Here is a 26,665-nt window from a genome sequence, read left to right on the forward strand (position 1 = left end):
GACCAATCGCATCTATGACTCCACATGGAGGAATTTTTGCTATTGGTGCAGAAGGCGGCAACTGGATAGCTCGGACTTGACAATTCCACAGATTTTAGACTATTTGCTCGAGGGTCTTGATAGGGGCTTAGTGCCTAATACCATCCGTAGGCAGGTTGCGGCACTATCAGCCTTACTTACCTGTGCCAATTCAGTCCCTTTGACCCAGCATCCCAGGATACGCGCCTTTCTCAAGGGCGCCACCAACACAAAACCACCCGTGGTACATAGGTACCCCTCTTGGGAATTACCTCGGGTCCTACGGGCGCTCGCCAGACCGCCATTTGAGCCTCTCACAACTTTTGTTCTAAGGTCCTTGTCCCATAAGGTCGCCTTCCTGATCGCTATCGTGTCAGCCAGGTGCATTTCTGAGCTTGCGGCACTGTCAGTCAGGGATGACCTCTGTATCTTCCACCGGGACTGGGTGGTCCTTCGATTGGACCCCACATTTGTGCCCAAGGCCAACTCCCTTTTTCATAGGGCCCAGGAGATTGTTTTGCCGGATTTTTGTCCTAATCTTTCCCATGACTTGGAGCGGCAGTGGCACACACTGGACGTCCGTAGGGCACTACGCCGAACGGCATCCTTTCGCAAGTTCGAGGCCCTCTTCGTTTCCTTTCACCCTGCCTCTCTGGGACAGAAGGTGTCTGCCTCCAGTATAGGCAGGTGGATCAGGGCTTGCATTGCAGAGGTGTACCAGTCGTTTCCCCTGCCAGCTCCAAGTCGTATCACGGCTCATTCCACTCGCAGTGCTGCGACCTCTGCAGCATGGGCCACTCACGTGTCCATCGAGGAGATTTGCAGAGCTGCGACATGGTCTTCGCCCTCCCCATTTGTTCGTCATTACAAAATTGACTGCTTTGCTTCCGCGGACGCCTCCTTTGGTCAGAGAGTCCTTCAGCAGGTGGTGTCTGGGGATATGGATCCGGCCTTGTCTGTTTCCCTCCCATTGGGACAGTGAGGTTTTGGTATGTCCCATTGGTGGATTCTCCATCTCCTGTGCTGGAGAAAGGGCGTTGTCTTACCTGAATGCCTTTTCTCAGCACGGAGATGGAGAATCCACTCCCACTCCTTAGGGTCCATAACGCCAGGGTTAGGGGTCTGAGAACCAATACATCGGACTGTCGTCAGCTGCTTTCGCCCTCGTCAAGACTGGGTGTCTCCTAGCTCAGCAGGGGCGTGGCAAGTTTGGCTGACTTGGTCTCAAGAGCAGGAAGACGGAGCAAACCCATTGGTGGATTCTCCATCTCCGTGCTGAGAAAAGGCATTCAGGTAAGACAACGCCCCGTCCCTTATGTATACCCCTGATGCTGCAAGATCTTTTAATGTCTCTGCATTTCCACCTTTTCTTTCCGTCTATTCTTAGACTTCACCTAGATTTTAAAGTCTTTATGTGCTCCAGGCTCTTTGCGCTTACTTAAAAATTGGTAATAACATTTGGTCAGAAAAGCAGGCACTTATGATTAGAGATTCTTGTGCAAATCCTGGCATTTTTGTATCATTTGAGAATTCTCAAAAGCATCATTCTCACTGGCTTCTGAAGCTTCAAATTGGTTAGTAGAAACTGAAGACGGATTCCAGTGGACAAATATTAGAATGAATAGTTGATTATGATATTTGGAGTTCCTCACTCTTTTATTGTATCTTGAATTCTAAATCTGGCAATATTCTTTCCTAGAGGAAATTGCTAGTTAAATGATAAACTATAAAGTTCATCTATGGATTGACATTAACAGTGGTTTGGATTGCTAATCTTTTTTCCTTATTTGCTAAATTTATATCCTGCTTTATTTTATGAACTCAGATTTGTGTTTAATAGTAGAAGTAACATGAGCATGTTATAAAACATCTTGATACAATAGTTTGAATTTTGTTCCTAGTCCTTAGTATTTGTATATTAGTAGTTATACTGATCAACAAATGCTCTCTTTTTTTGTTTCCATATTTGCTGTGTTGGGAAATATATTTCTTTGGCAGAGCTATTTTGTTTTATGAGCTTAAGAAATGCAAATTATCCCTGAATTCTTCATTTGATCAAATGTACAGAAAATGGATATTTTTAGATCAGTTGAATGAATCAAATATTGGAAAAATAGTCCTTTGTATGCATTTTTTCGGTTATTTATTTGCTAGGTTTATACTCTCTGTAAGCTGCCACATGTCTTTTTGATTGTGGCAGGATAGAAATATATTTGTTGAAATAAATAAAACCATGCAATACTAGAATATTCAGCCATTTTTTCCCAGGAGCTCTAAGTGCCTTAAATAATTGTTTTGTTTTATTTTATCCTCACAACAAAACTTTGTGGGTTGGGCTGTGACCAGTTCAAAATCACTTAGTGAGGGTGAATCTGAACTTGGATATCCCAAGTCACAGTTGCTTTTACAGTTATACATTCATTACAATTATTTCATATTTAGCCATTTCCCGAGCTAAAATAGAATAACAATATTTTAATGATGATTACTTATGTTGCTTTGGGTAGATGGTTATAAATATGCATGCAATTCAAAAGTCTCTTGATATATAATTTTACATTAATGTGCACATTAATAGAAATGTGAAGAAAATTCAGAAAATGGAGTGTACGATACTAGAGAAAACTCAGAGAGATACTTCCTCACCATGAGTGCTTGAAATATCACACCCATTTTTTATGCTATGCAATTGCTATAAAAAGAGTTTGGGTAAAATCATGGAGGATAAAATACCAGTGGTTACTAACTGTAATCGTTACGTATGTCAGGGGCCATAATTCTCTCAATAGCAGCTGCAGGAAAACAGAAGACACACTGATACTTCTGTCTTCTTTGTGGGCTTCCCAGAGACATCTGACTGGCCATGGTTGAAATAGAATGCTAGCTCAAATAGGCACCTGCCTTCTCCATTATGGTTCGTAGATTGCTTTTCTTTCAGTTCTACATTTTCATTCTTAAATGGAAGGTTCAAGGCAGTTATCATCAGATTCAAAGCAATATATAATAAGGCACCAAACTGATAAAATTTAATCTAAACTCCAAGAAAAGCAAACTATCAAACTATAATTGGGCCAGAGATTTGCAGGAGCAAAGGTTATTGAATTGACAGCAGACTCTCAACAAAATGCATTTCGTTTTTGGAGTCAAAGGATTTCTTTATTCTCATTAATCCTGCTTGAGACTGTGAAGGATGCGCAAAAAAGAGATTCCTTTGTGTTTTTAGGGAACAGGCTCAGTTGTTTAGTACTATAGTCTTGTTGGGAGCACTGAAGTGCTTCCAGGTTGAAAGAATTAGCAGGTGACATCACTGTTGACTGGAGGACACCCAACTGGGGACTCCTTTCATGTCCCCATTAAGCTGCCCACCAAAGTGGTACTCATCTATCTAAAGAGGAAGATAATCCTTTGAAGTGTACTTAGAAGAATCTTCTTCCCTTTTGGCAAAATTGTCAAACACATCAAATTGCACTAAAAAAATAAATAAATCTGGCTATAGTATCTGCTTCCCCATTTTTACAATGGTATGAACTAGCTTCCTGACATTCAACATTCAAGAAATTCAAAGATGAAACTAGTTAAAGGAAAAAGTAATATAATGGTATTGGAATTGGTCTGGTTGTTATATCCAGGATTATATGTGTACTCCCATTGGCCAGACTTCAGTACATGGTCATCACTAGACAAGATAAGTGGCACATGAAGGAAGGAAGGAAGGAAGGAAGGAAGGAAGGAAGGAAGGAAGGAAGGAAGGAAGATTTTGACTAAGTTTTACCGTATTTATCGGCGTATAACACGCACAGGCGTATAACACGCACCTTCATTTTAAGAGGGAAATTTCAGGAAAAAAACTTAAAGGTGGGGCCGGGCGGCGGAGCGCTTATATCGGCGTATAACACGCACACATCATTTGCCCCCTATTTTCAGGGGGGAAAAGTGCGTGTTATACGCCAATAAATACGGTACTTGTATTTTAAATGCTGAAAAACTGGAATATCTCTGAAACAGTTTCCCGCTTTCCCTGAGGTCTTTTCAGCTCGATAGGAATTTTTGTGAAATAGTAAGAATCTGAGTATTGAACCTGCTCTGATCTCTTTCTCTATCCTAGAAAACATCGTTTAATATCTTGTTATCAAAAATTCAGGATTGAGGAAGTTTCACTGTATGCATTTTGACTGACAATCTCCCCCTGCATCCTGCTCCTGCCTTCCCCATCTTTAATTGGGCTGCAATTTGGCTTTTTGTATTAATTTATTTATGTCTTTTAGCTTATACAGTTTTTATATTTTATGATTGTAAGCTGCCCAGAGTTACCCTGAGATAGGATGGGCACCAATAAATTAATTAATGAATTCGTTCATTCATTTTGGGATATATCAGTTTGCATTTGATAGAAAGATAATGGTTAGAAGCTGAAGGAGATGGTAAAGACCGTAACATTTTTACTCTGAAAGCACTAGGGATTCTCTCCATTCAGTCTTTCCAGGCATTCAAAACAATATCTTTTCAGTGTGTTCTAGTTTTTCACTTACTTTATACTTTATAAATTATACATTTCTGGAGCTCCGGCTTTGCTTTCAAGTTTTTTCCCCTTGTTCTGATGTTGTGCATCTTAATGAATACCCAAGGGATACAGAGATACAGGTGGCTTTCTATTTTATAGGTGTGGGATTGGTGAATTCTGTTTACAAAAATATTTGTCGGAGAAGGATTCTCCCCTCCCTTATAGAATTTTGCAGAGAAGAATTATGTAATTAATGCTCATGGAATGGTTCATTTTTTTAAAAAAATATCACTTTTTTGATCACTTGACAGACTTGCTGATATTTAGGTCTTGAGTTTCCTTTCCCTACAATTGATATGTCATATGTTTGACCAGATTTTGTTGTCATTATTAACATTGAATTAGAAGCCCTGGACAAGCTAGGGGTACAAACCCAGTTGGCTTTTCATCTTTATAATTTAATACTGATAATACAAATGTGCAAAACCCAAATAAAAAGAAAATATTCTCTGAAAGTTCTCTATATATTTATATCTTTAGTACAATAAAAATTATTTTATCTTTTTATAAATGACCGGAATTATTCTAGCAAGTACATAGCCCATTGTACGTCTTTATGTATATGATGGAGCTTCATTTGAATATAGGTACATAAATGAATGGATTAAAAAGGTTCTCTTTGCATGCTTACCTTCGAATGAGGGAGTAAAAAGTAACTGATGATCAGCAATATTGAACTACAAGCCATTTATGTACTTGTACAAGAAATGTCTAGTTCTGCTTACTAATGCTAATGATGATACATTAGTACTATTAGGCTTAAATTTTTTGTTTGTTTGATATTGTATTTTTTTTAAATATTCTTTGACTAACTATTAATCTTTCTCTTCTTGACAATTACTGAATTTTCACATATATCTGAATACTATTAGCTTCACAGATGACAGCTAGTCTTCTTCACTTTTTTGGCTATGGAGTATATTTATAGGTTTAGTTAAGATATCTACAGGCATATCTCAAAGATATAGGGGGTTTAATTCTAGATCATCTCAATAAATCAAATATTGCAATAAAATAAATCACACATTTTTTTGTGCTTCCCTGTGCATATAAACATTATGTTCACACTAGACTACAGTTCATTAATTGTGCAATAGCTGTATATTTAAACAAAACCAATGTGCATACTTTAATTAAAAATTACTATATTGCTAAAGAAATGTTAATCATTATCTGAGATTTAAGTCAGATGTAATCTTTTTGCTGGTGCAGGACCTTGTAAAAAATGCAGTATCTGCAAAGCTAAATAAAGTGAAGCGTAATAAAACAAAATACAGTATACTGTACTTGGTGACCAATATGGAAAATGCACAGTATTACCCTGTTAGAGAATTTCCTCCAGCTTTAATACAGTCTATCAAATAGAACACATAACTGCAGGTCCTCTCCAGCATATAAGGAATTGTTTTCATGTATTTCCATGTTTTGCCTGTAGGGAGGCTCCAGAGCAAGCTGATATCATACAGTATGACTGACTCTCCATGGTAATTTCTTTTAGGCTCTTGCAATACCGTTTTCCCCATGCTCTGCATAATAAGATCATATGGAGGGCACGGCGTTTGATATATGCTGGTATCAACCAAATTTGTTTCTTATAGATCATTATGGAAAATAATGAGGAGCCATGTCTCTGACTATGGAGATAGGGATTTCTATAAAATAATTTGCTTTCCGTTTAGGTAATCCAGCCCTTAAGTTGCTAGAATACCTGACTGTTTCACTGAATTATACCAATCTTTGCTAATAACTGTAATTCTAGGAAATAAACAATTTTGTTTAATAGCTTTAATAAAAAAAGTGTTAATATCACCAGCTACAGTGCTGAGCTTGACTAGAACAATTTTCTGTGGGAAACAGTGGAATCTTCCCTGTGTACCATGCAAACCTGACTAAAATTTGTCTTGGTAGTAGATTACATTTCATACTTATACAATGCCATTTATTGTTGATGATGTTTCCAAGAATGTTTTAATCAAACCAGGATGAGTCTGTATCGGAAGATAGGTAGGCAAGATCATGTTGGTTTTAAGTAGCTTCCATGTAATCCTTGAGATAGACTATTATTAGGCACTGTATGCACTGTATGCAAAGAAAACAAGGTATCCTTCCCCTTGATACACCACTATGGTAGAATGGTAAGTATTTGTGTGAGGATTCTGTCTGTTCCACTCACTCCCCTTCCTCTGTTCATTGATCTTTGTTGTCATAATATTTTAGAATGAAAAGTAAGAATATATGGTTGGTAATCTGTTACAGTGGTACATCAGTACTCGTCGTTAATTGATTCTGGGAGGCACAAGTTCTAAAAATAAATACAAACAGTGTGACTTATCATATGACTCTTTGTTTCAGCTGAGAAGGACTTCCCATCTGTCCTTTTTCCTATGTCAGTAACGTTCCCAGCATGGCCGATTTCCTGCCTGCCCTCTGTGGTCATTCCCTATGTCCTTTTGCAGTGACCTTCCTGGCATGGCCGACTTCGTGTGTGTCCCCCTCTTCCTGTTGCTGCGCTTTGAGTACCAAACAAATGACAAGTACCGGGACAACATTTTCATATTAAAATGTGTTGAGTTCCAAATTCGATGAGGTTTGGAACAGTAGAATACTGTGGTACCACGGTATTTCTCTATATTATCATTAACAGTCTATAAGATTATTAAAAAGCACCATTATCCATAATTATATCTTTGAACTAGTTAAAATTATGAACATTTTAAAATTATTTTTTACTTTAAGTTCTGTACTTTTAAAGAAATTGTTGAAATTCATTTAACAATAATCCAATTTGTTTTATCCTGATAAAGGGGAAAAAAATGTCATGAGCCTATCCCTTCACTTGCATCTTCAGTCTTACTTAAGGTGTTTGATATATCCAGCGTGAGAGGTCTAGAACTTAAGTGTTGCTCTACCATGTGTGAATACTCTACCACCTGGAAAGTTTAGTTAAGTAGGATCTTTATAGATTGATAATCTGTAGTCGTTAAATGAGTAACATCTACATGCAAGGACAGAATAGTTTTAGAATGTTCCACAATAAAAGGTGTCTCCATGTGATGGAACTGCAAGATTGCCTATCATCATATGTCATTTTGCTTTCAGTACATATGTGTTTGTGTTGGTATATTTAATGAACATTTTCTTTAGTTTTTTCATTCGTAAATTATGCCAAAAATCATTGGGCAATGCAGACTGCTTATCATTCAGGAGACCCAGTTCATTTTAAAGAAAAAGCATAGCATGCCCCTTTGACACCAAAATATTTGGTGAATGGACAGGAAAAGGAATAAAGGGCTTTTGTCAGGGGACATCCATTTTTGTATACATTTTTCCTAATAGACAAATTTCTATATACCATTCTCCTTTATGAGCACATTCATGTATAGAATTATTGAGGCAAGAACTGTACTGAGAATCAATAAAAAAAACTACACTGTTATTCTGCTTGGTTTACAATAATAATCTTTAGAGCAGTGGTTCTCAACCTGTGGGTCGGGACCCCATTTGGGGTCGATTGACCATTTCATGGGGGTCACCAAGCAAGGCTGTCCGCCATTTTTTCCCCCTTTTCCAGCGGGTGCCTTACCTCCCTTGGGCTGGGCCAGCTGGTGGTCGGCCTGCTCCATCTCTGCCGCTTGCCAGCTACGCCTCGGCCAGAGCAGGGGGCGGAACCACGCATGCGCGGCGCTCCCGGGCAGGGAAAGTCCTCGACTTACGACCGGTTTAGTCCTCGACTTACGACCGGTTGGGGTTGCGGCATTAAAAAGGTTGAGAACCACTGCTTTAGAGGATGTTAGGTTTGTTTGTCTGGAGATGTGGACAAAGCAATGCACTCTGATTTCTCTGTCAGCCCTGAATTTATTCCTGAAAATACATAATGAGCTGGAATAAGACTCCTTCCTTATGCCTGAGACAGACCTCTAGTTCAAAATCTACATGAAGTAGATGCTGTTTATTTTAAGAGATTACTGTTAAGGGTTAGTATAAAAAGAAATTAAGGCTCTTTTTGTTTTGCTTGCTTCCTGGGCAGCCACTTAAGCAAGGTTTGCTATGTTGCATTATTGATATGGAAATCTTGTATAATATGTTATCATTATTTTTTAATAAAGCATTTCAGTGGGACTTGCCTAATCCATGAGGCTTGGCAGAATCTTCTGTGGAGTTGCACAAAGGGCTATAGAAGAAAGAGTTTAGGAAAATTACATACAAGCTGTGTAATATTTTGAGAAAAAAGAATGAACCAAATCTTTGAAAATGAAAGGCAATTGGAAATCAGCAAATTCAAGTGCCGGCTTCTTTTTTGTATTTGTTTTGTCATATAAGTAGAAATCGACCTGACTGTATTTTATTCCGAAGCATTGAAAAAAGTCAACTTGGCTTCATCTTCATATATAGAAATGTATTTGGAGAAAATGTTATTTATTTAAGAAAATCTGATGCTACATTTGAAGTTTCAGAAGATTCAAATCAACCTTGCCAACAAATTCACTAATGGTGATAATATTTTTAGTAGCGCACTCACCTGCTAAATTATTAATGAATATGGAACAGTGTTTCAATGCCCTAAAAGAACAAATCAACTTCACATTACATAAGCCTTTCCCTATGGACACAGGAAATTATTCTTTCTTGCTATCACAATCCCTGTTTCTATATTTTATTCAGGTAAAAATACAGGCACTATGAGTATATATTGAATAGGTTGGATGAATAAAGTTTTTTCTACTTGCAGCTAATTTATATAATTCATTTATTTATTTAAAATTAGGATTCAGCTACCTTTAATGGTTAACGCTTTCAGGGGGCTGTTTACATTATAAAATCCTGAACAGCACAAATGAATGAATTAAGTAAATATCTGCAGTAATAATATACAATTCAGACAGAACTAAAATCTTACATGCAATTGCAGGTAAAGGCCAAGGATAGGCCAATAAAACTCATTAAAAAGGTCCTTTAAAACTGGCGGTCCTTGTTAGACCACTTCATTCATGATCTTCAGTTTCTAGACTATTACTGTGGTTACTCATGTCTTTCATTGTATTTCATATTTAAGTGTAGACGATCATGGAGATGTATTTTAATTCAAAAATAGTAGATGGTAGAAATAATATAATTTGTTCTCTTGGGGAGGAAGGAAACTAAGGACAAAAAGGACATCATTTAGGAGCTCCCAGCTGGCAATGATATGGAGCAAGAGGTCTGGCCTTTCACCCCTGCTGTCTGGGCTTCCATGGGGTTCAGTACTTTATTTGCTTCTGTTCAACGTCTACATGAAGCCCCTGGTGAGATCATCCATTATCATGGGATGAGATATCAGTATGCTGATGATACACAGCTCTATATTGCAGCCCATAGGTGAGTTCAATAATACTGTGGCCTCCTCCTTGCAATGCCTGGAGGTTGCTAAAGGATGGATGGGGAGCAATGGGCTTAACATGGGTTTAGCATTCTTTGGTTCATGGAGAATTGCCACCTTTGGTCCTGGATGGGGCTACACTGCCCTAGTGCATAATTTAGGGGTTTTGCTGGAGTCGCAAGTCAGATAACCCCCCCCCCTTTATACTCTTTTGAAAGGCCCTGAGGACATGGTTTTGTCAGCATGCTTTGGGATCACAGGCTGATTACAAGCTCATCAAGTGTTTTCTGAATGTTGTTGTAGGGTGGTGGGAGTGTATTGGCTTTTGTATTTGGGGTCTTAACTTTGCCAGCTGCCTGGAGTCACCATGAATGAATTAAGAGGCCATATTAATCTCCTAAATAAATAACAGAATTTGCTAATATTGTAGTTCAATTGAATTTTTCAGATTCAAACAAAAGTTCCTTTATTTCTTGTTAGTGTTTATAAATATAAACAGCTGTGGTATAGAATCAATCTTAATACATATTACTTACCAAAATGTATTATTTAATTTTCTAGATGAAGACTGTTAGTGTTGCCTTAGTACTGTGCCTGAATGTTGGTGTGGATCCTCCTGATGTAGTAAAGACGACTCCATGTGCTCGTCTTGAATGCTGGATAGGTAAGTCCCTTTGAACATTATTTATCCATTTAAACATTTGAATTACTTTGGCTTGCGATGCCAGGTAAAGGTGACAATATATTCAGTGGAAATCTGTACTAAATAAACATAGGAATAAATAGTACAAAAATGCATGTTGGCCTCGATTTGTTAATTGGCTTATTTTTAACTTGCTGAAATGCAAATCTCATAAAAATAGTTTATTCTTCTTCTTAAAGAGATTTGTCCTCAGGACTAGGTGAATATCCCCAAGAATAACATTACATCTCTCTCTCTCTCTCTCTCTCTCTCTCTCTCTCTCTCTCTCTCTCTCTCTCTCTCTCTCTCTCTCACACACACACACACACACACACAAAATATTGCCCAATTCCTAAACAACTCTGGACTGCTTACAGTTAACTCCTCCCAAAACATAAAAATACAACAGACCAGAAAAGGAAAATACAAAAAGAAATAAAGCAGACCATAACAAAATAAAACAAAGATGTATGGGATCCATAGTCATCTTGTCTCCAAGGCCTGGGAAAACAACCTTCAATAATTTCCTGAACAACATAAGAATGACACAGATCTTTGATGGTGGTGAGGGGGAATCATTGCAGAGAGCAGGAATTATAGTAGAGTAGGCATCTGGATTCCATAAGATGACATTCTTTAATTGACAGAACCTGGAGTGCAACTACTATGCTGGACTAGTAGAGGCACCAGGAGATAAGTGGTGCCCCTGACAGTCAGGGCCCATGCCATGAAGGGCTTTAAAAGTGATAACAAGCACCTTGAATTGCACCTAGAAATCATCTGGCAATCAGCATAATCATGCTCACATAACATGGTGCCCTGTCACTGTCCATGCTACTGCATTCTCAATCCGCTGTAGTTTCCAGTTAATCTTCAAGGGCAGTCCCATGTAGCGTATATTGCAATAATCCAATCATGAGGTGACCAGGTAGGTGTGATCATTTGAGGTGGTTCCCAGTTCAGGAAAGAGCATAGCTGGAGCATTACATGTACCTGTGAAAAGACAGCTACCACTTGCTTTACAAGCAGAAGGTGAATGTCCAAATTGGAAAGTTTTGGAACCATGCTGGTGAAACAAACTAAATCCCTGACTCTTCTCAAGATTGAGTCTGAGTCTATTTCTCCCATCCAGGTCTGTATTGCCTCCAGGCACTGGGTCAAGACTTCAACAGTGTCACTTGTTCAACTTGGGCTTGCAACGTATAATTGGGTAACATCAATACACCACACTGTTTGATGATTTCATCGAGCAGTTTCATGTACATGTTAAACAAAAGGGGAGAAAGTATTGAATTCTACAGTAACCCACAAGTGAGAGGCAATGGGTGTGATCTCTTCCCACCTGTCAACATCAACTTTAAATTGGCCAAAGAGAAAAGAAGAGAAAACATAAAACAATGCATTCCACTCAAACCTGAAGCTGGTCCAAAAGGATATTGTGGTAGACAGCATTGAAAGCTGCTAAGAAATCAAGAAGCAAAAGAGAGGTGGGTGTACCAGTTCCATCTGGGCTTTGCTACAAACTAAATAATCTGCTTCTTCTGGAAGTGAAGGCCAACCACCCTCTTCACCAAGTGATGGTTGGGAATTGGATGATAATCATCTGGGACCTTTTGGTCATATAATGCCTGGTCTGTGGATCGGCACTGGTCCACAGCATGCCAGAAACTGGTCCGCGCAAACAAGCAAAGCCCCATTTCCTAGATGCAGGCAGCACATTCTAATTTACATGAAAGCTGGGACATGACCACTGAAATAAAGACAAGGATAGAGAAAGCTCGAAGAGCATTCTTCAAAATGAAAAAGGTCTTCTGCAGTCACGACATACAGTAAGCCTAAGACTGAAAATCAGGCTTGTCAGATGCTATATTTTTTCTATCCTGCTCTATGGAGTAGAGAGTTGGTCTCTGACAAAAGGCCACCTGAAGAGACTAGAAGCATTTGAAATGTGGATTTATAGGCAGCTGTTACATATAAGCTGGGTTGACAAGATCAGAAATGAGGAGGTGATAAGCTGCCTGGGAAAGCCAAGGGAAATCATCAAAACAATTAAAAAATGAAAGTTAGAATATTTCAGACATGTGATGCAACACCCAGAAAAATACGGCATACTCCATTTAATCCTCCAGGGAAAGATTGAAGGCAAACGAGGTCCAGGCAGAAGAAGAACATCATGGCTTCAAAATCTAAGGGATTGGTTTGGACAAAACTCAGCAGCACTTTTTTGTGCGGCTGCTGATAAAAACAGGATCACCAACATGATCGCCAACGTCCAATAACGATATGGCACAAGAAGAAGAAGAAGAAGAAGGCAGCACATGAAACCACACACCCTTTGGTCCATGGAAAAACCTCTCTCCATGGAACTAGTCCCTGATGCCCAAAATGTTGGGGGTCTCTGGTATAATGTCTCCTGAGGAAGGGATACACCATAGCTTCCTTCTATTGTGAAGTAAACTCTGAAAATTTTGCATAGACTCATTAGAAATGTAAACTAGATACCAATAAATTTTTCTGCCTGTTTTGAAAGTCCTTATTCTGTCTTTATTTAATATTCAATATTTATTGAATATTTATTCAACATTCGTTTTATTGTGCATTATCCAGAATATAATCATATAAAATACACAGAAATGTTTTATTTTTCCCTAATGGTTTTTACGTGCCTTTGGGTCTGTCTGACTACCTGGACTGCAGTGCATTTTTGGAAGTGGTTTGCCATTGCCTTCTTCCTAGAGCTGAGAGAGAGTGACTGGCCCAAGGTCACCTAGCTGGTTCTGTGCCTCTGGTGGGAACAGAATTCAGTCTCCTTAATTACTACACAAAACTTCCTTTCCCGATTATGCTATTTTAAGTCAAACAGCGTGAGTTTGTATCTTATGATTTGGGTTTTATATCATGTAATAAAACAAATTTATAATTTTCCTTCAAGATTTTTAATTACTGTAAAAAGGGCTGATTTAAACACCCTCATCTTGGTTTATGTGTCGCCATTTCATATCTGGTAGGAACACTCATTGCTGATTAGTGTAGAATTTAGCATGTGAGTTGAAAGTTAGAAAGCATGCTGCATTTTGCCTTAGAAAAATAGCCTCAAACAACCCTAGTGAAAACCAAATCTCTTTCTCTGGTAAGTTGAAATAACATACTAAGAGCAATGCCCCTGCCCTCTGGAATATCTTGTCTCCTGAGGTGAGATCCACTTCCACCCTTCTGGCTTAAAACCTGGCTCTGCTGGTTGTTTTGGGGGGCCCTGATGGGGGTGCGCTATTCTGTTGGGGGTTGATTGAATGAGAGACAAAATACCACCCCCATACCATCCGTGCTCTTGGTTTCAACCTTTTATTTAATTGTTGCTAATTTTAATTTTGATGCTTTTATTCTTTTTATATCTATGTCTTTATATTATTGTAAGCCACCCAGAGTCACTCGAGATGGGCAGCATATAAATTTAATAATAAAATAAAAATTAATAAAAAAAATTAAATTAACCACACCAGTTAGGAAATAACAACATAAATCATTGACCGTTATTTGCTAACAACACAAAGTGGTGTTTGGTAGAGCCAGTGAATAGGTTATTTTTTATACACAAGTGTAGGGATTTGAACACAATCCTAGACTCATTGAGTAACATTTCCAAACTGGAAGGTCTATTCAAATATTTTAACCAAAATCTTTGTTTTATTTTTGTTTAAAATTTGTCATTTTAATTAAAGCCAAGGATTTTTGTTCTTATTAACTATGAAATAGATCCCAATAAGCATTGGACGAAGGAATTTTCTTTATTATCTTTCTGAGGCAAACTTCTCTATACAGAATTGACCTCTCTGGTGTGTGTCCCCTGCCCCAAAACCCTATTTATAATCACCTATTACTAAAAGGTCAAGAGGGCAGACTCTTGCAGACAATTTCTTTGAGGCAGTCCCTGTGTTGCCGTCTTGAGATCAAGTGAGCACATAACCTAATGGTCCTCCAGAAATTAGGAAGAACTGAGCTATTTTGGAGAGCATTTGGGGGATCATGAATGGGCGCTATGTTTTTGTATTATAGAATCATGGACTTGATTTCAGGGTTAATGTTTTAATTGTCTTTTATTGCTGTAAACAACTAAGATTACACTGGCAGATACGTTTTTTATTAATATTATTACAATAACAACAGTAAAAGCTAATACAAACTAAAAAAAATAAAGGAAAAAAGGTGCAGAAAAAAATTAAAAAAGAAAGAAACAGGGGGGAAAAAGAATATAGTAAAGAAAAGAAATATCTGGAGCGAAATAACTTCCCCCTTCATCAGAACAAGTATAAACAATTTTAGTAACTTATCACCTACTCTTAAAATGTAATAATTTCTTTTCCTCATATTTATTTATTTGTTTGTCTGGGCAATAAAATTTACAGCAATAAAATTGAAAAAAAAAGACAAAAAATACAAACATAACAATAACAAAGGAATAAAACAATAAAAATAAACAATGGAAGTACAATATTATGACATTAAAAGATGGGCAAAGGAAGCTCCTATCTATAAAGAAATTATTCAAGTCTCTTTATTTCAATCCTGAGATCAGCCAAAGTTCATTGAGTGTTATCCGAGATAACATATTTATGTTAACCTTGATCAAAGAAACCAGCTTTATATTCTTTCCTTTTACTTCTAACCATCTTGATTTTTAGTCCCTTTAAATAATATAGAATTTGGAACTTGAATTTTTTTCATTATTTTCTTTGTCCTTTCTTACAAAAATCTTCAAAGCTTTAACAAGCCTTTTCTGCAAATCCAATATAACAAAATTATTCAGATCAGTCTCTTGGTTTATTATTTGTATATTTCTTTTAAGTATTAACATATCAGCTAGTTTCTTTTGTATGTCCAGTGGAACATCTGTTTCCATGTCATTCTTGTAGACTGTCTTTGTAAAAACTACTTTCAAATCAAACTCAGTCTTGCCAGGTAAAATTTGTTCCTCTTCCATAACATCTTTTAAACACAGGCAAACACTCTTTAGCTTCCGGGTCCTTTGTTCAAAAATATCCTTCAATATGTTCAATGTAAAAATATTTTGTTTCATGTTGTATTTGTAAGCTAAGTCTTAGCGTTCTTCTCCTTTAATTGTAATCTTTAGTTCGTTCTAGTTCTTTCTAGTGTCTGGTATTTAAATGCTATTATATCAATTAAAGTTTATTTATTCCGTTGCATTTTTCAGTATGACTAACATTGCTTAGAGAATTGTTTTGTGCTTCATTGGCTTTAATAAGATAAAGTATTTTAATAGTATGAACAAAATGCTACATCAAGGCAATGCAGTATTTTAATAAATACAAGTTACTTATTTAAAAAAATACAGCAGTACAGAGGCTTTCCTGTTGGCATTGTCTGGATTATATATTCATATGGATTCGTATTTTTAATATAATTAGATATATGTGTGTGTGTTCATAAAGTTACTGCAATATCAAGTTTAATGCAGTTGCTAAGTGGACTTTGGATTTAAAGTAGGGGTGTCAAACTGCCGGCCCACGGGCCGGTTTCATCATACCGGAGCCGCGCCCACCTCATTGCCGGCAACGGTGAAAAAGCTCTGATACGTTGTGCGACGTCACATGACGTCGCAAGTTTGACATGTCTGATTTAAAGGATTTAAAAAGTAAATTTGGATTTACTGCAGAGATGCTAACAATGGCTTATAATTTTATGCATGTTTGTTCAGCTTTGTGGCAGTAACTATACATTTCTCCTTGCTTTTAAGAGCTCACTCTAAATGCCACAAACACATTTAAAATTAACAATGGAGTAACTCCTGTGGTTGGAGTATTTTAATAACCTTCATTTTAAGTTTGTGGAAATCAGTGCTCTAAGATGAAGTTGCAATGACTCTGGACTTTTCTGTTGACTTAGCATGCTGATCCCCTCTTCCTAAAGTTTTGTATTACAATATTTCTCAATCTGTACTTGTTTGCTCAGTGTGCCATGTAGGTAGCAGATAACCAGCTCAATAAAGTTGCTCTGCACAATTTTTCATTGTCCAAGAGGATTCGAACATGTTTTGCAACAGCTGGCTACTGTTTGCTAGCCAAATAAAAGAATGCTAGAAAAATGTCAAGATTCCTTCTGTAGTCATTTTGCTGTGAAAACTGGAAGAGACAATAGTTTGAGTGTCCATCACACCTGCAGTCCAAAACCAGTGGCAGGAGGAGCAAGCAGTAAGGTATGATGTTACTTTATTCCATGCTCCAGGATTTTCATCATGTAAAATAAAAAGAGAAAGAAAGGCAGGGGATTTTTGCAACAAAGGTATATGGGTGTTGGAGCCCCCCCTTTTTTGCAGGTACTATATGTACACGTGCTTGCATGTGTTGTATGTGCAGAAACAAGGCAGGCATGGATTAGAGCTGGCAGAATTATTTTTTTTCTCCCATTAAAGCCATGTGAAATAAATAAAATATAAATTCTCAGCAAAAAAGATAAAAAAGTCACTTTTTGACTGCCATTTTGAATGTCCCGGCTTGATAGGACGTAGAGAAGTAGTGGCTTCTCTTTGCAGTATCTACTCCCTGCCAGTGGATTCCTGCACTGTGTTCTTGCTCTCTGTTTGACTGGCTTTTCCTTAAATCTGTGCTTTCTGGAATTAAGATTAAAATATATAGTTATGTCCTAAGGAGTAGATGCAATATACAGTTCTGTTCCTCAGCACAGGCTGCAGAGCAGTAGTATGTGTCCTGATTTCCCCTCCAGGCAATAGCCGGTGTTAACTATAATATTTCCTTTACTTTTTTTAGAAAAAAAAAACACCCCATCTTTTATTTTGGGTTGCTTTATGACCACAAGTTAAATGTCACAATAATAGGGTACAAAATGTCATTAAGAGGATGTATGCCCTCCAGCACCCTGAGGAAAAAAGTTGTTTAATGTTACTAGAAATGTGTTGAATACTGAATAAAACCAATGTCATTCAATAGAAATCTTTCTTTTTATACAGCATATAATGGAAGCTGTGTATCAGACTTAAAGCAAGCAATGCAGAAACATTTTCTGGAGTTTTTGGAGATGGGCTAACTGTAAAGCAATGGTAGACTTGGCTCTTTTCCTTTAAATGGAATTATAATTCCACAGTGCGTCAAAAGTCATTCAGACATATAATCATAGACACAGAAGTGACAGCAAATCTCCATCCTGCCTAGGAACCCTATCTGTCAGGTATATAATAGTCACGGGTAAAAAAAAAATCTTTCTTTTTTATGCAAGGAGAACTAGAATAAATGTAGTGCATTTTTCCTTTACTACAGTAAAATAAATACTGAACTTTACAGTAAACTATGGAAACGTATTAGTGATAAGCATCTATTCACAATTAGCCATTTTACTATACTTTGGAGGATATTTTAATTAGGTTTCCATTGTCAATAAAAAGGTCCATCACAATCACAACCTTTTTAAAAAGAACAATTGCATGATTATTGTACATGTTAAAGTATATTTATATCCACTGTTTTAAAATTATATCATTGTGGGAAGAGTCACATCTCTCCAAATATATATATTATTGTATTTGCAACTTTTGAACTCTTAACAGAATATATTGCTATGTTTAGGCTAGCAGAAATAAAGCAATTAGTCAGAAAATGCATATTTATTAACATACCACTTTTTCTGATGTTTCCATGCCAATTTATTTTAATTTAAATATAGTAATAGATTCAGTTATGCTGTGTATTTACTAGTGATCAGTCCATGCAATGTATTTTAAAAGAGTATTCTATGTATATGTGAACTGCCAATTTCCTATAAATAGAAACTGCATTCTCCCTCTAAACATCAGTAAATTATTCTAACTAACATTTCCTCTCTCTATATGCATATGTATCTTTATCTGTTAGATCTGTGCAGTACTTTAGATTAAAGGAGAAAATACGCTGTGGAATGCATATGGGTGCTTATAATACCTATTACCAACTCCTTATATCAGACACATTCTTTTCTCAGAATTGTATTGCCTTTTGAATCTGAAGCTCTCACAGCATTGTTGTTTAACAACAATTTTGTGTCTATTAAGGTTTGTGTGTGAGACAATCTGTCTGTCTAATTTACTTATACCAAATATTTGGCTTCCATTGTCAGATTAATCAATTAACAAACAGTAGCGTATATAGTGTTACAGAATGTGAAAACAAAAAGAAAATTAATGGATGTAATGTATTGTAATGTATTGTATTGTAAGATAAGATAAGATAAGATAAGATAAGATAAGATAAGATAAGATAAGATAAGATAAGATAAGACATAAACCTCACATACCCAAAACTGTTAACAGTTTGACCTGATGTCAACTATACCAGGGGTCCCCAACCCCCGGTCCGTGGATTGGCACCGGGCCGCAGCATGCCAGCAACCGGTCCGCATAAACAAGCAAAGCCCCATCCGCTGGATGCAAGCAGAACACGAAACCATGCCTCTTCTGGTCCACAAAAAAAACTTTCTCCACAGAATCAGTCCCTGGTGCCCAAAAAATTGGGTGCCTTTGAACTATACTACAGGAAACTCTTAAAAAATGCAAAGATTTAATAGCTGGAAGTACAAAGGAAATCACTTTTTTATCATTCGACTTCCATTCTTTTGTGTTCTCTGCCTGTAGGACAATCACCTTGATCTCAATTTTTAATAATAACCTGAAGAGAACAGAAAAGGGAAGATTCAAAGTAATCCAGCTCTGTTATATAGAGCTGTTGTTTAAGCCATTTTCAGACTGTGTGACTTTCCATGGCCTTATGATGGATTGCTGCTTCTGTGATTTCTTTTGACTATCTCTGTTGGTTAGAACTGAATAGAATTTCTTTGGTAGTCTTATTTGCATGAACTGAATAGGAAGAGGAAGCACTAGGCTAATAGCAGATATTTGTGATGTTGAAAATTGTTAATAGTATTTTAACACTGTGAATAGGGAAAGATGTCTGCTCCATTTTCTTTGTTCCTTTTACCTAGAGCTACTGTACTACTATAGCTTCTCCAATCAATACTAAATATATTCTTTTTTTGTCCATGGTGTTAGATAGGTTCCATTAAAAACACACATTTTCCCTTGACATTTCAGAATACACAAGAACATGATTATTATTTTTTGGCTGAACTTGCACTATATCTCATTAATCTCTCTTTGCATGCATTTTTACAAACTTCTCATGGTGCTTCAGGGGATAATTTGGGAAGGGTCCAGTTTTTAAACCTTTACTTTGCCAGAAGTACAGTACTGTATTAGAGAAATGTCTTGAGTTCTATTCTCAAAGAAAATAAAAGCATGCTGAGGACAGTAGGGACAAATATGGGAGCTCCTTCTTCATGACTTAGCATACTGTTTTGAATATGTAAATACATGTTAGCTTTCTTACCTTTCTATTTATGTTAAGTGTGTTCATGTTGACTTTGAGTGCTGAGGTCAACCCTCTTTTCTATTTTTGATTATTGGATTGTTTGATTATGTGCCATCAAATCATTATTGATTCTTAGTGACCAGATAGATAGATTTTTTCCCCCATGACGATGTGTCCGTAACCTAGTCTTTCAGATCTTCCAATGGTGTACTCATTGTATTCATTGTCTCTGTAATTGAGTCAATCCATATCTATGGAGATTCTTAGTCATCTTCTAGGTCATGGTTGTTGCAAGGGTGCTTTTTCAAAAGGCAACTGGGCTTTGTTTTTCCTTGAAGACTTTTGCTTTTCATCCAAGAAGCTTCTTCAGTTGTGACTGAATGGTGGAGGATGGAAGGATTTGTATTCTTTGCAGTCATCTGGTCATTAGCACTCTTTCTGAGAGTTGTGGAGGCCACTTGGAGGTGGGTCATCTAATAGCAGAAATGGGTGTGGAAACTTCTTGGAACTGCTGAATGGATTGTGTTGTAAGCAGGAGAGAGGTGGTATCATCTCTCTTTGTATTCTCATGAGTCTTCTCCAATACCAAAGTTCAAAAGCATCAATACTCTTCTGATCCTACTTCTTCAAAGTCCAGTTTTTAATTCTCTGGAGTGTCACAGGGAATACCATGGCTTGCACAATTCTGATCTTTGTAGGTATAAACACATCATGGTATTTGAATACCTTTTCTAAGGCCTTCATGGCTGCTGTACCAAGCGCTAGCTAATTATATTTACATTTAGTCAATTTTTTTTTATTCTGTTTTAATTCCATTACTAGCTCTTGTAGATCCTTTGCATTTTCAGCTATCAAAGTAGTGTCATCAGCATAGTGCAGGTTATTGATATTTCTTCCTCCATTTTTAAAACTATCCTCATCTTCTTTGAATCCAGCTTCACTTAATAATATATTCAACATATAGATTGAGTAAATAATGGAAGAGTATATAACCTTTAGTCACTCCTTTGCCAACATAGAACAAATCTATTTCACCATGATCTGTTTGTATTGTGGCTCTCCTGACATGTATATTGTCATGAGGACAATGAGATATTCTGGGATTCCCATTTTTCTCAGCACTATTCACAGCTTGATGTAGTTGATACAGTCAAAATAATCAATGAAGCACACAGATTTCCCCTTCTTTTACAGGATCCTTAACTCCATTAAAACTGTTTTTCTTGTATACTTACTGTTAGGTTTAAAGGCATAAGTGAAGCAGCAGATTTTCCTATGATTTGCAGTAACAAAGGTTAGGAGGGATTTTTTTTTTATTATTCAAGGCGCCATGCAGCATCACCTAAAATGACTGGCTGCCAAATCATATTGGCATATATTAACATTCTCCTATCAAGCAGCCTTGATAGTCACGAACCAAGACCCTATTTCTTCTTCCTCAAAGAAAAAGGTTATAAAGATCATAGCATTGAAGTTAATACATTGCTATGATCAACAGGCAAAAATCTTTTGGGTGGATTAAGCCTCTTTAGGCAAAGCGGCAGTCATGAAAGTGGAAATAAAAACCTAACTGAAATGTTAAGAGTTATCAGCTAAACCTACCTCTTGCCTAATTTACAGAAATACAAACAAGATTCTTTGATGTTCAAGATTCTTTACTGTTATATAAGTTCAATAATGATGTACCATCAGCCTATCAAGTTCTTAGAAGGTGAGTGCTGGGCAGCACAAGCAATGACTTAATGACTTAAAAGCCAGCCATCAACACACCCCAATCAATATCTAAAAAGTCACATGCAACAGGCACTATAAATACCACACAAAACAGGACACACTCTTGTAGAGAGAGGTTCCCTTAGGATGGGCTCCGAAAACTCGGAAGACAAAACCTCTAGTCCCGGTGACTGATCCAAATTGGATCCTGCAACATTATCCTGGGACACGTATATTCGCCTTCCTTCATTTCGAAGAATTGTTGATGAAGAGAGACCAGAAGAGATGAAGTGGAGATCAGTGAGGTTTCTGGAGAAGACACACTGAAGGAGAAAGAGATGCAATCTTTCCACTCACTTCAAATGAATTTCATGGAAAGCTAAGCAAAACAAATGGAAGGATTATGTTCAGCCAGCTTAAGAAGACAGAGAGAGACAAGGAGCTGGCCACATAATCATACCTCCCACAAATAGGAAGTATGAATATAGAATATAATGACAGCAATGTACTGTATATCTATTGTTTGAGCCAAAATGGTAGCTGACATATCCAGAAGAAAACGGACTGTTAAATACTTGACCAGGTATACATACAGTAAATCAAACCTGTATTAGCTTTCTCTATTGCTTACTGGAAAGAGGATGGAGAGGAATCGTTCCCTGCCTTGAAAATTGAAATAAATGTGACATTGCTTCTATGATAACACAAGGGGTGGGGGCACATGAGAGGTGCTTTGTGTACTCTGAATTGGATCATGTCCTGTGGATCAACAAAATCTGGTGACAGGGAGAACGTAGAGAAAAGGAGTATTAACCCTTCTCTTGCCAACTGCATTCCTGGTGAAAATTGTATAGTTTTGAAAAATTATGTTAGCTGAACCTGGGACTATGTGCTGTGCAAGGTAATGCTAATTGTATGGTAACTTATTCATGTGATATAATTCTGTTTTTCCTGAAAATCTGGTAATATGCTAGTCCTATTTATTTATTTATTCAATTTATTCAATTGGAGGAAGCCTTTTGTTAGAAATAAATACATTCACAATTACAATGTTTAATTCTCCAGTACAGGAGATGGAGAATTCACCAATGGGTTTTCATTGTCTGCCTGCTCTTGAGACCAAGTAGTCAAACTTGACTGGTTTGTAGAAATAAGAAATGTAGACATTAATTTAGGGAAAGACAATCATTGGAAGACCATGCATAGTTTTTTTCCCCATTCTATAGTTTTATTTGCTATGGTTTTAAAATATTTTCTCAGAAACTATAAATCATGGATAATTTTTCATGAGAAGCTTTTTTTTCTTGAAAATTGTATTGTTTTCAACACAATTTACCCCAATACCAGATTCAATTATTGTACTGCAGTAGCAGCCTTGATTCTACCTGACCATAGACTTCTCCAGAGTCCTCTGTTTCAATGAAATATGAGAAGAGTAGAACAAGAGATTGCTTTGCGTTGTGTATCTTTTGACATATTTGGATTTGGCCAGAAAAGTATTATATATTTACAAATATTACCTTCTACTCTTTGTTCTTTTACGAAATAGATTGACCTCACACAAAAAAAACTTAATATTATGCCTGTCAGAATTGCAATGTTCTGAAATTATATTACTAAAATTATATTACTAAATATGTGAAATTAAATTTTTGTTGTTTCTACAAAAAAAATAAATGGTCCAATGAACCAACTGTTTTGGTCGAAAGATATTTCAAATGTCTGTTTTTGTTCATTTATAACTCAAACTACAGCCAAATTTGAAATGGTGTTTAATATTTATTTTGTCTCCTTCATGCTTGAATTTGTTTATTAAATAAAAGTATGCAGGGCACTGACTTGGACTAACAGACAAAGAATTAACTTTTTGCCCTTGTGTGAAATTAATTTAGAGAAAAAAAACTGAAATGGCTTTCTTTCTAATCTCAGTTTGGGGATTATTGCATTTTTCCAGAAATATCAGCCCTACTAAGTAGACCAGGTAAAGAAACCAACTCCAGCTACTTTTATTGAGAATAGCTATAATAACAGAATCGTGCAAGTCTGATTAAACTATCCCTCCTCCCTCTTCTTATATGCCAGTGAATTGGCAAGGCATTTGCCTGAGTTGCTTCCAGATATTATCTCATTGCTCTAGACTTAAAAAATGTTTTATCCCCTTTTGCTTAGGTAATTGTTTTTGCATATTTCTGCCAATGTCATTTTACTTACACTCTATAAGGAGGAACAAATTACAGTTCTGATTTTAGATTCTGGTTTGTTTGTTTATTCATGTCAGAAGCATTACAATTAAAATAAGGCATACTATATGACATAAAATTTAAAATATAAAATACAAGATTAAAATATATGCAAATTAAACAGATCTTGCCCAGAAACTAGCAACATTAATTGTTCTGTTGCACTGCCACAAGGTCCTCAAGTGCAGACTGATTGGGGCACAAAAGGCAGTCATACATATGTGTTGTTGTCTACATATCACCACAATTGCAAAGAGCAGAAGCATCCAGATAGCCCCATTTGTTTAGAGTGTCTCTGGATCTTACTGTACCCGTGCACAGTTTATTCAGTGATTTCCATACTTCCCAACTTTCGTCAGATCCAGGTACCAGCTCCTCCGTTGATTCCATCCAGTGTTGGTTCTTTGTAGCTTTCCATAGAGCCATAGCATACCATAGATTCTGCTATTTCCCTGTAACTGACTTGATTGCTGTGGGAAAATGCTTGGATCCCTGGCAACAATATTTTTTCCCAAGAAATATGCATTTTCTGCCTTTGCATTTTGCTACAATAGGAGAAAGAATATGCTACATCAGAGGTCACCAACTTTTTCATGCTGGCTGCCCAGGGGGAAAGGGAGCAGCTGGGAAATTTGCTCCCGCGTGAACAGGGCTGCATGCGAATGGGGCTGTGCACACACACAGCGCTAGCAGCCCCATTTGCAGAGGCACGCAGGCACTAGCGGCCGCCGCTGTTAGCCCCGTGCGCATGTGCAAATGGGTCTGCGGGCACTAGCATGAGTGGGGGTGGCCAGTAGGCCATGGCCCGGCAGTGGGCCGCAGACCATAGGTCGGAGACCCCTGTGCTACATGGATTTTGTTTGCATGTAGAACCTATTTCAGTATATTTTATGTGGTTGTCCAAAATCTCATAGGTCTTTTATGTCTCTTAGATCCTCTGTCAATGGGTCCACAGAAAGCTCTAGAAACCATTGGTGCAAATTTGCAAAAACAGTATGAAAATTGGCAACCAAGGGTAAGTAACTTTTCACCTTCTTGTAAGATAAGCCTTTTCTCCCTCAAACTTTATGTTTACTTTTGGTACTGTTACTAGAAAATATTCCATTTGAAATATAAGATATATACTATGTGATCTTTTATGTACTATATTAGGCAAAATATGGAGCTTTTCTATGTGTTCATGTGGATAGAATATTATAGGTTCTCAAAAACTATTAGGCTTCTATTAGACTAATACTCCAGAAAGAGAAGAGTCATTTTTACAGCCAAGAATTTTTACATTGGTAATTGTATGATGCAGTATTATTGTTACCAAGTAGTTTAGCAAAGTAATTAATTCCAGTAGATAGAACTCTTCTCTGTATCGTTGGCTTTTGATGTATTCGCACAGGTTTTATAGTCAGATAATACTGCTCATGACTATTTCTTGGGACTGCTGCGTCGGATTTTAGATTTATGAGGTAGTAGTCACTAAAAATTGAGATCACATTGGCTTGGGTCCACATGAGTGGTATTGAACAGTTCAGTAGTAGAAGCAAATCTCTTTTCTGGATGTATTTTAGCCAAGGATGGACTATTTTTAGGAATGTTTTAATTTGAATTTTTGTACATAGGAAGGTCATAACAATAGTTGAAGATAAATTAATGACTTCTCCCAGAATTTCTCTGGACTTCAGCAGTACATGAGCATCTTTGATGTTTAGCATGTCACAGACAATATACTTTAATTTTCCCTTGTGATGGAACTGAATTTGGGTACATATCTTGGCTACCTTACAGCAGTAACCAAAATTTTCAAGAGTAAGGGCGAAGATAAGCTTATGTCAAGAGTAGAATATGTTCTATTATCCAGGTATGAATATGGCACAGCAGGGGAGAAAATGAATGGGCTGTTTGCAGATAATAGTGTTGTTTTCTGATGATGTAGTCCAACCTTCCCCAACTTGCTGCAACATGGATTGGATTACTGACTGGACAGGGATGATTGGAATTGTAATCCACATAATTTGGAAAGAGATGGCCTTGGAAGATGGGAAGAATATTTGCCAGAATCAATAGTAAACTTTTCCCTGATATATCTAAAACATTGTTTTAGCAGTAGGATTCCAAATCTGTTTTGTAATGATGATACCAATTAGAGTTTAGTAGTACTCTGGAATAGATGAATGAGAATCTTCATTTTGTAGTAAATTTAATATTTTTCTTAGAATTTGCAGTGTTCTCTTCCCAGTCAAAGATGTGTTTCAGTGGCAAGAGATATAAATTTATTTATTATTTCTCCCTGCCAGTTTGGAAAAAGAAACTAAGGAGATGAATGCATTTAAGACAGTGGTTCTCAACCTTTTTAATGCCGCGACCCCAACCGGTCGTAAGTCGAGGACTAAACCGGTCATAAGTCGAGGACTAAACCGGTCGTAGGTCGATGACTAAACCGGTCATAAGTCGAGGACTACCCAACCGGTCGTAAGTCGAGGACTTTCCCTGCCCAGGAGCGCCGCGCATGCGTGGTTCTGCCCCCTGCGCCGGCTGAGGCGTAGCTGGCAAGCGGCAGAGACGGAGCAGGCCGACCACCAGCTGGCCCAGCCCAAGGGAGGTAAGGCACCCGCCGGAAAAGGGGGAAAAAATGGCGGACAAAAAAATGGCGGACAAAAAAAATGGCGGACAGCCTTGCTTGGCGACCCCCATGAAATGGTCGATCGACCCCAAATGGGGTCCCGACCCACAGGT

At 37.3% G+C, this 26,665-nt stretch overlaps 1 protein-coding gene across 2 annotated transcripts in view; it reads left to right on the forward strand.

Annotated features, from left to right (window-relative positions):
• Positions 1–26,665, forward strand: part of RPTOR (regulatory associated protein of MTOR complex 1) — a 395,406-nt gene that overhangs the window by 29,982 nt on the left and 338,759 nt on the right. For both annotated transcript variants that reach the window (XM_015815086.1, XM_015815094.1), the window contains exons 2-3: positions 10,497–10,599; positions 24,871–24,953. In XM_015815086.1, coding sequence (XP_015670572.1) covers positions 10,497–10,599; positions 24,871–24,953 — 186 coding nt within the window. The remainder of the gene's footprint in view (positions 1–10,496; positions 10,600–24,870; positions 24,954–26,665) is intronic.

This window comes from Protobothrops mucrosquamatus, unplaced genomic scaffold (genome assembly GCF_001527695.2).
Source record: "Protobothrops mucrosquamatus isolate PMUCROS unplaced genomic scaffold, P.Mucros_1.0 scaffold_99, whole genome shotgun sequence".
In the NCBI taxonomy this organism is placed as follows: Eukaryota; Metazoa; Chordata; class Lepidosauria; order Squamata; family Viperidae; genus Protobothrops; species Protobothrops mucrosquamatus.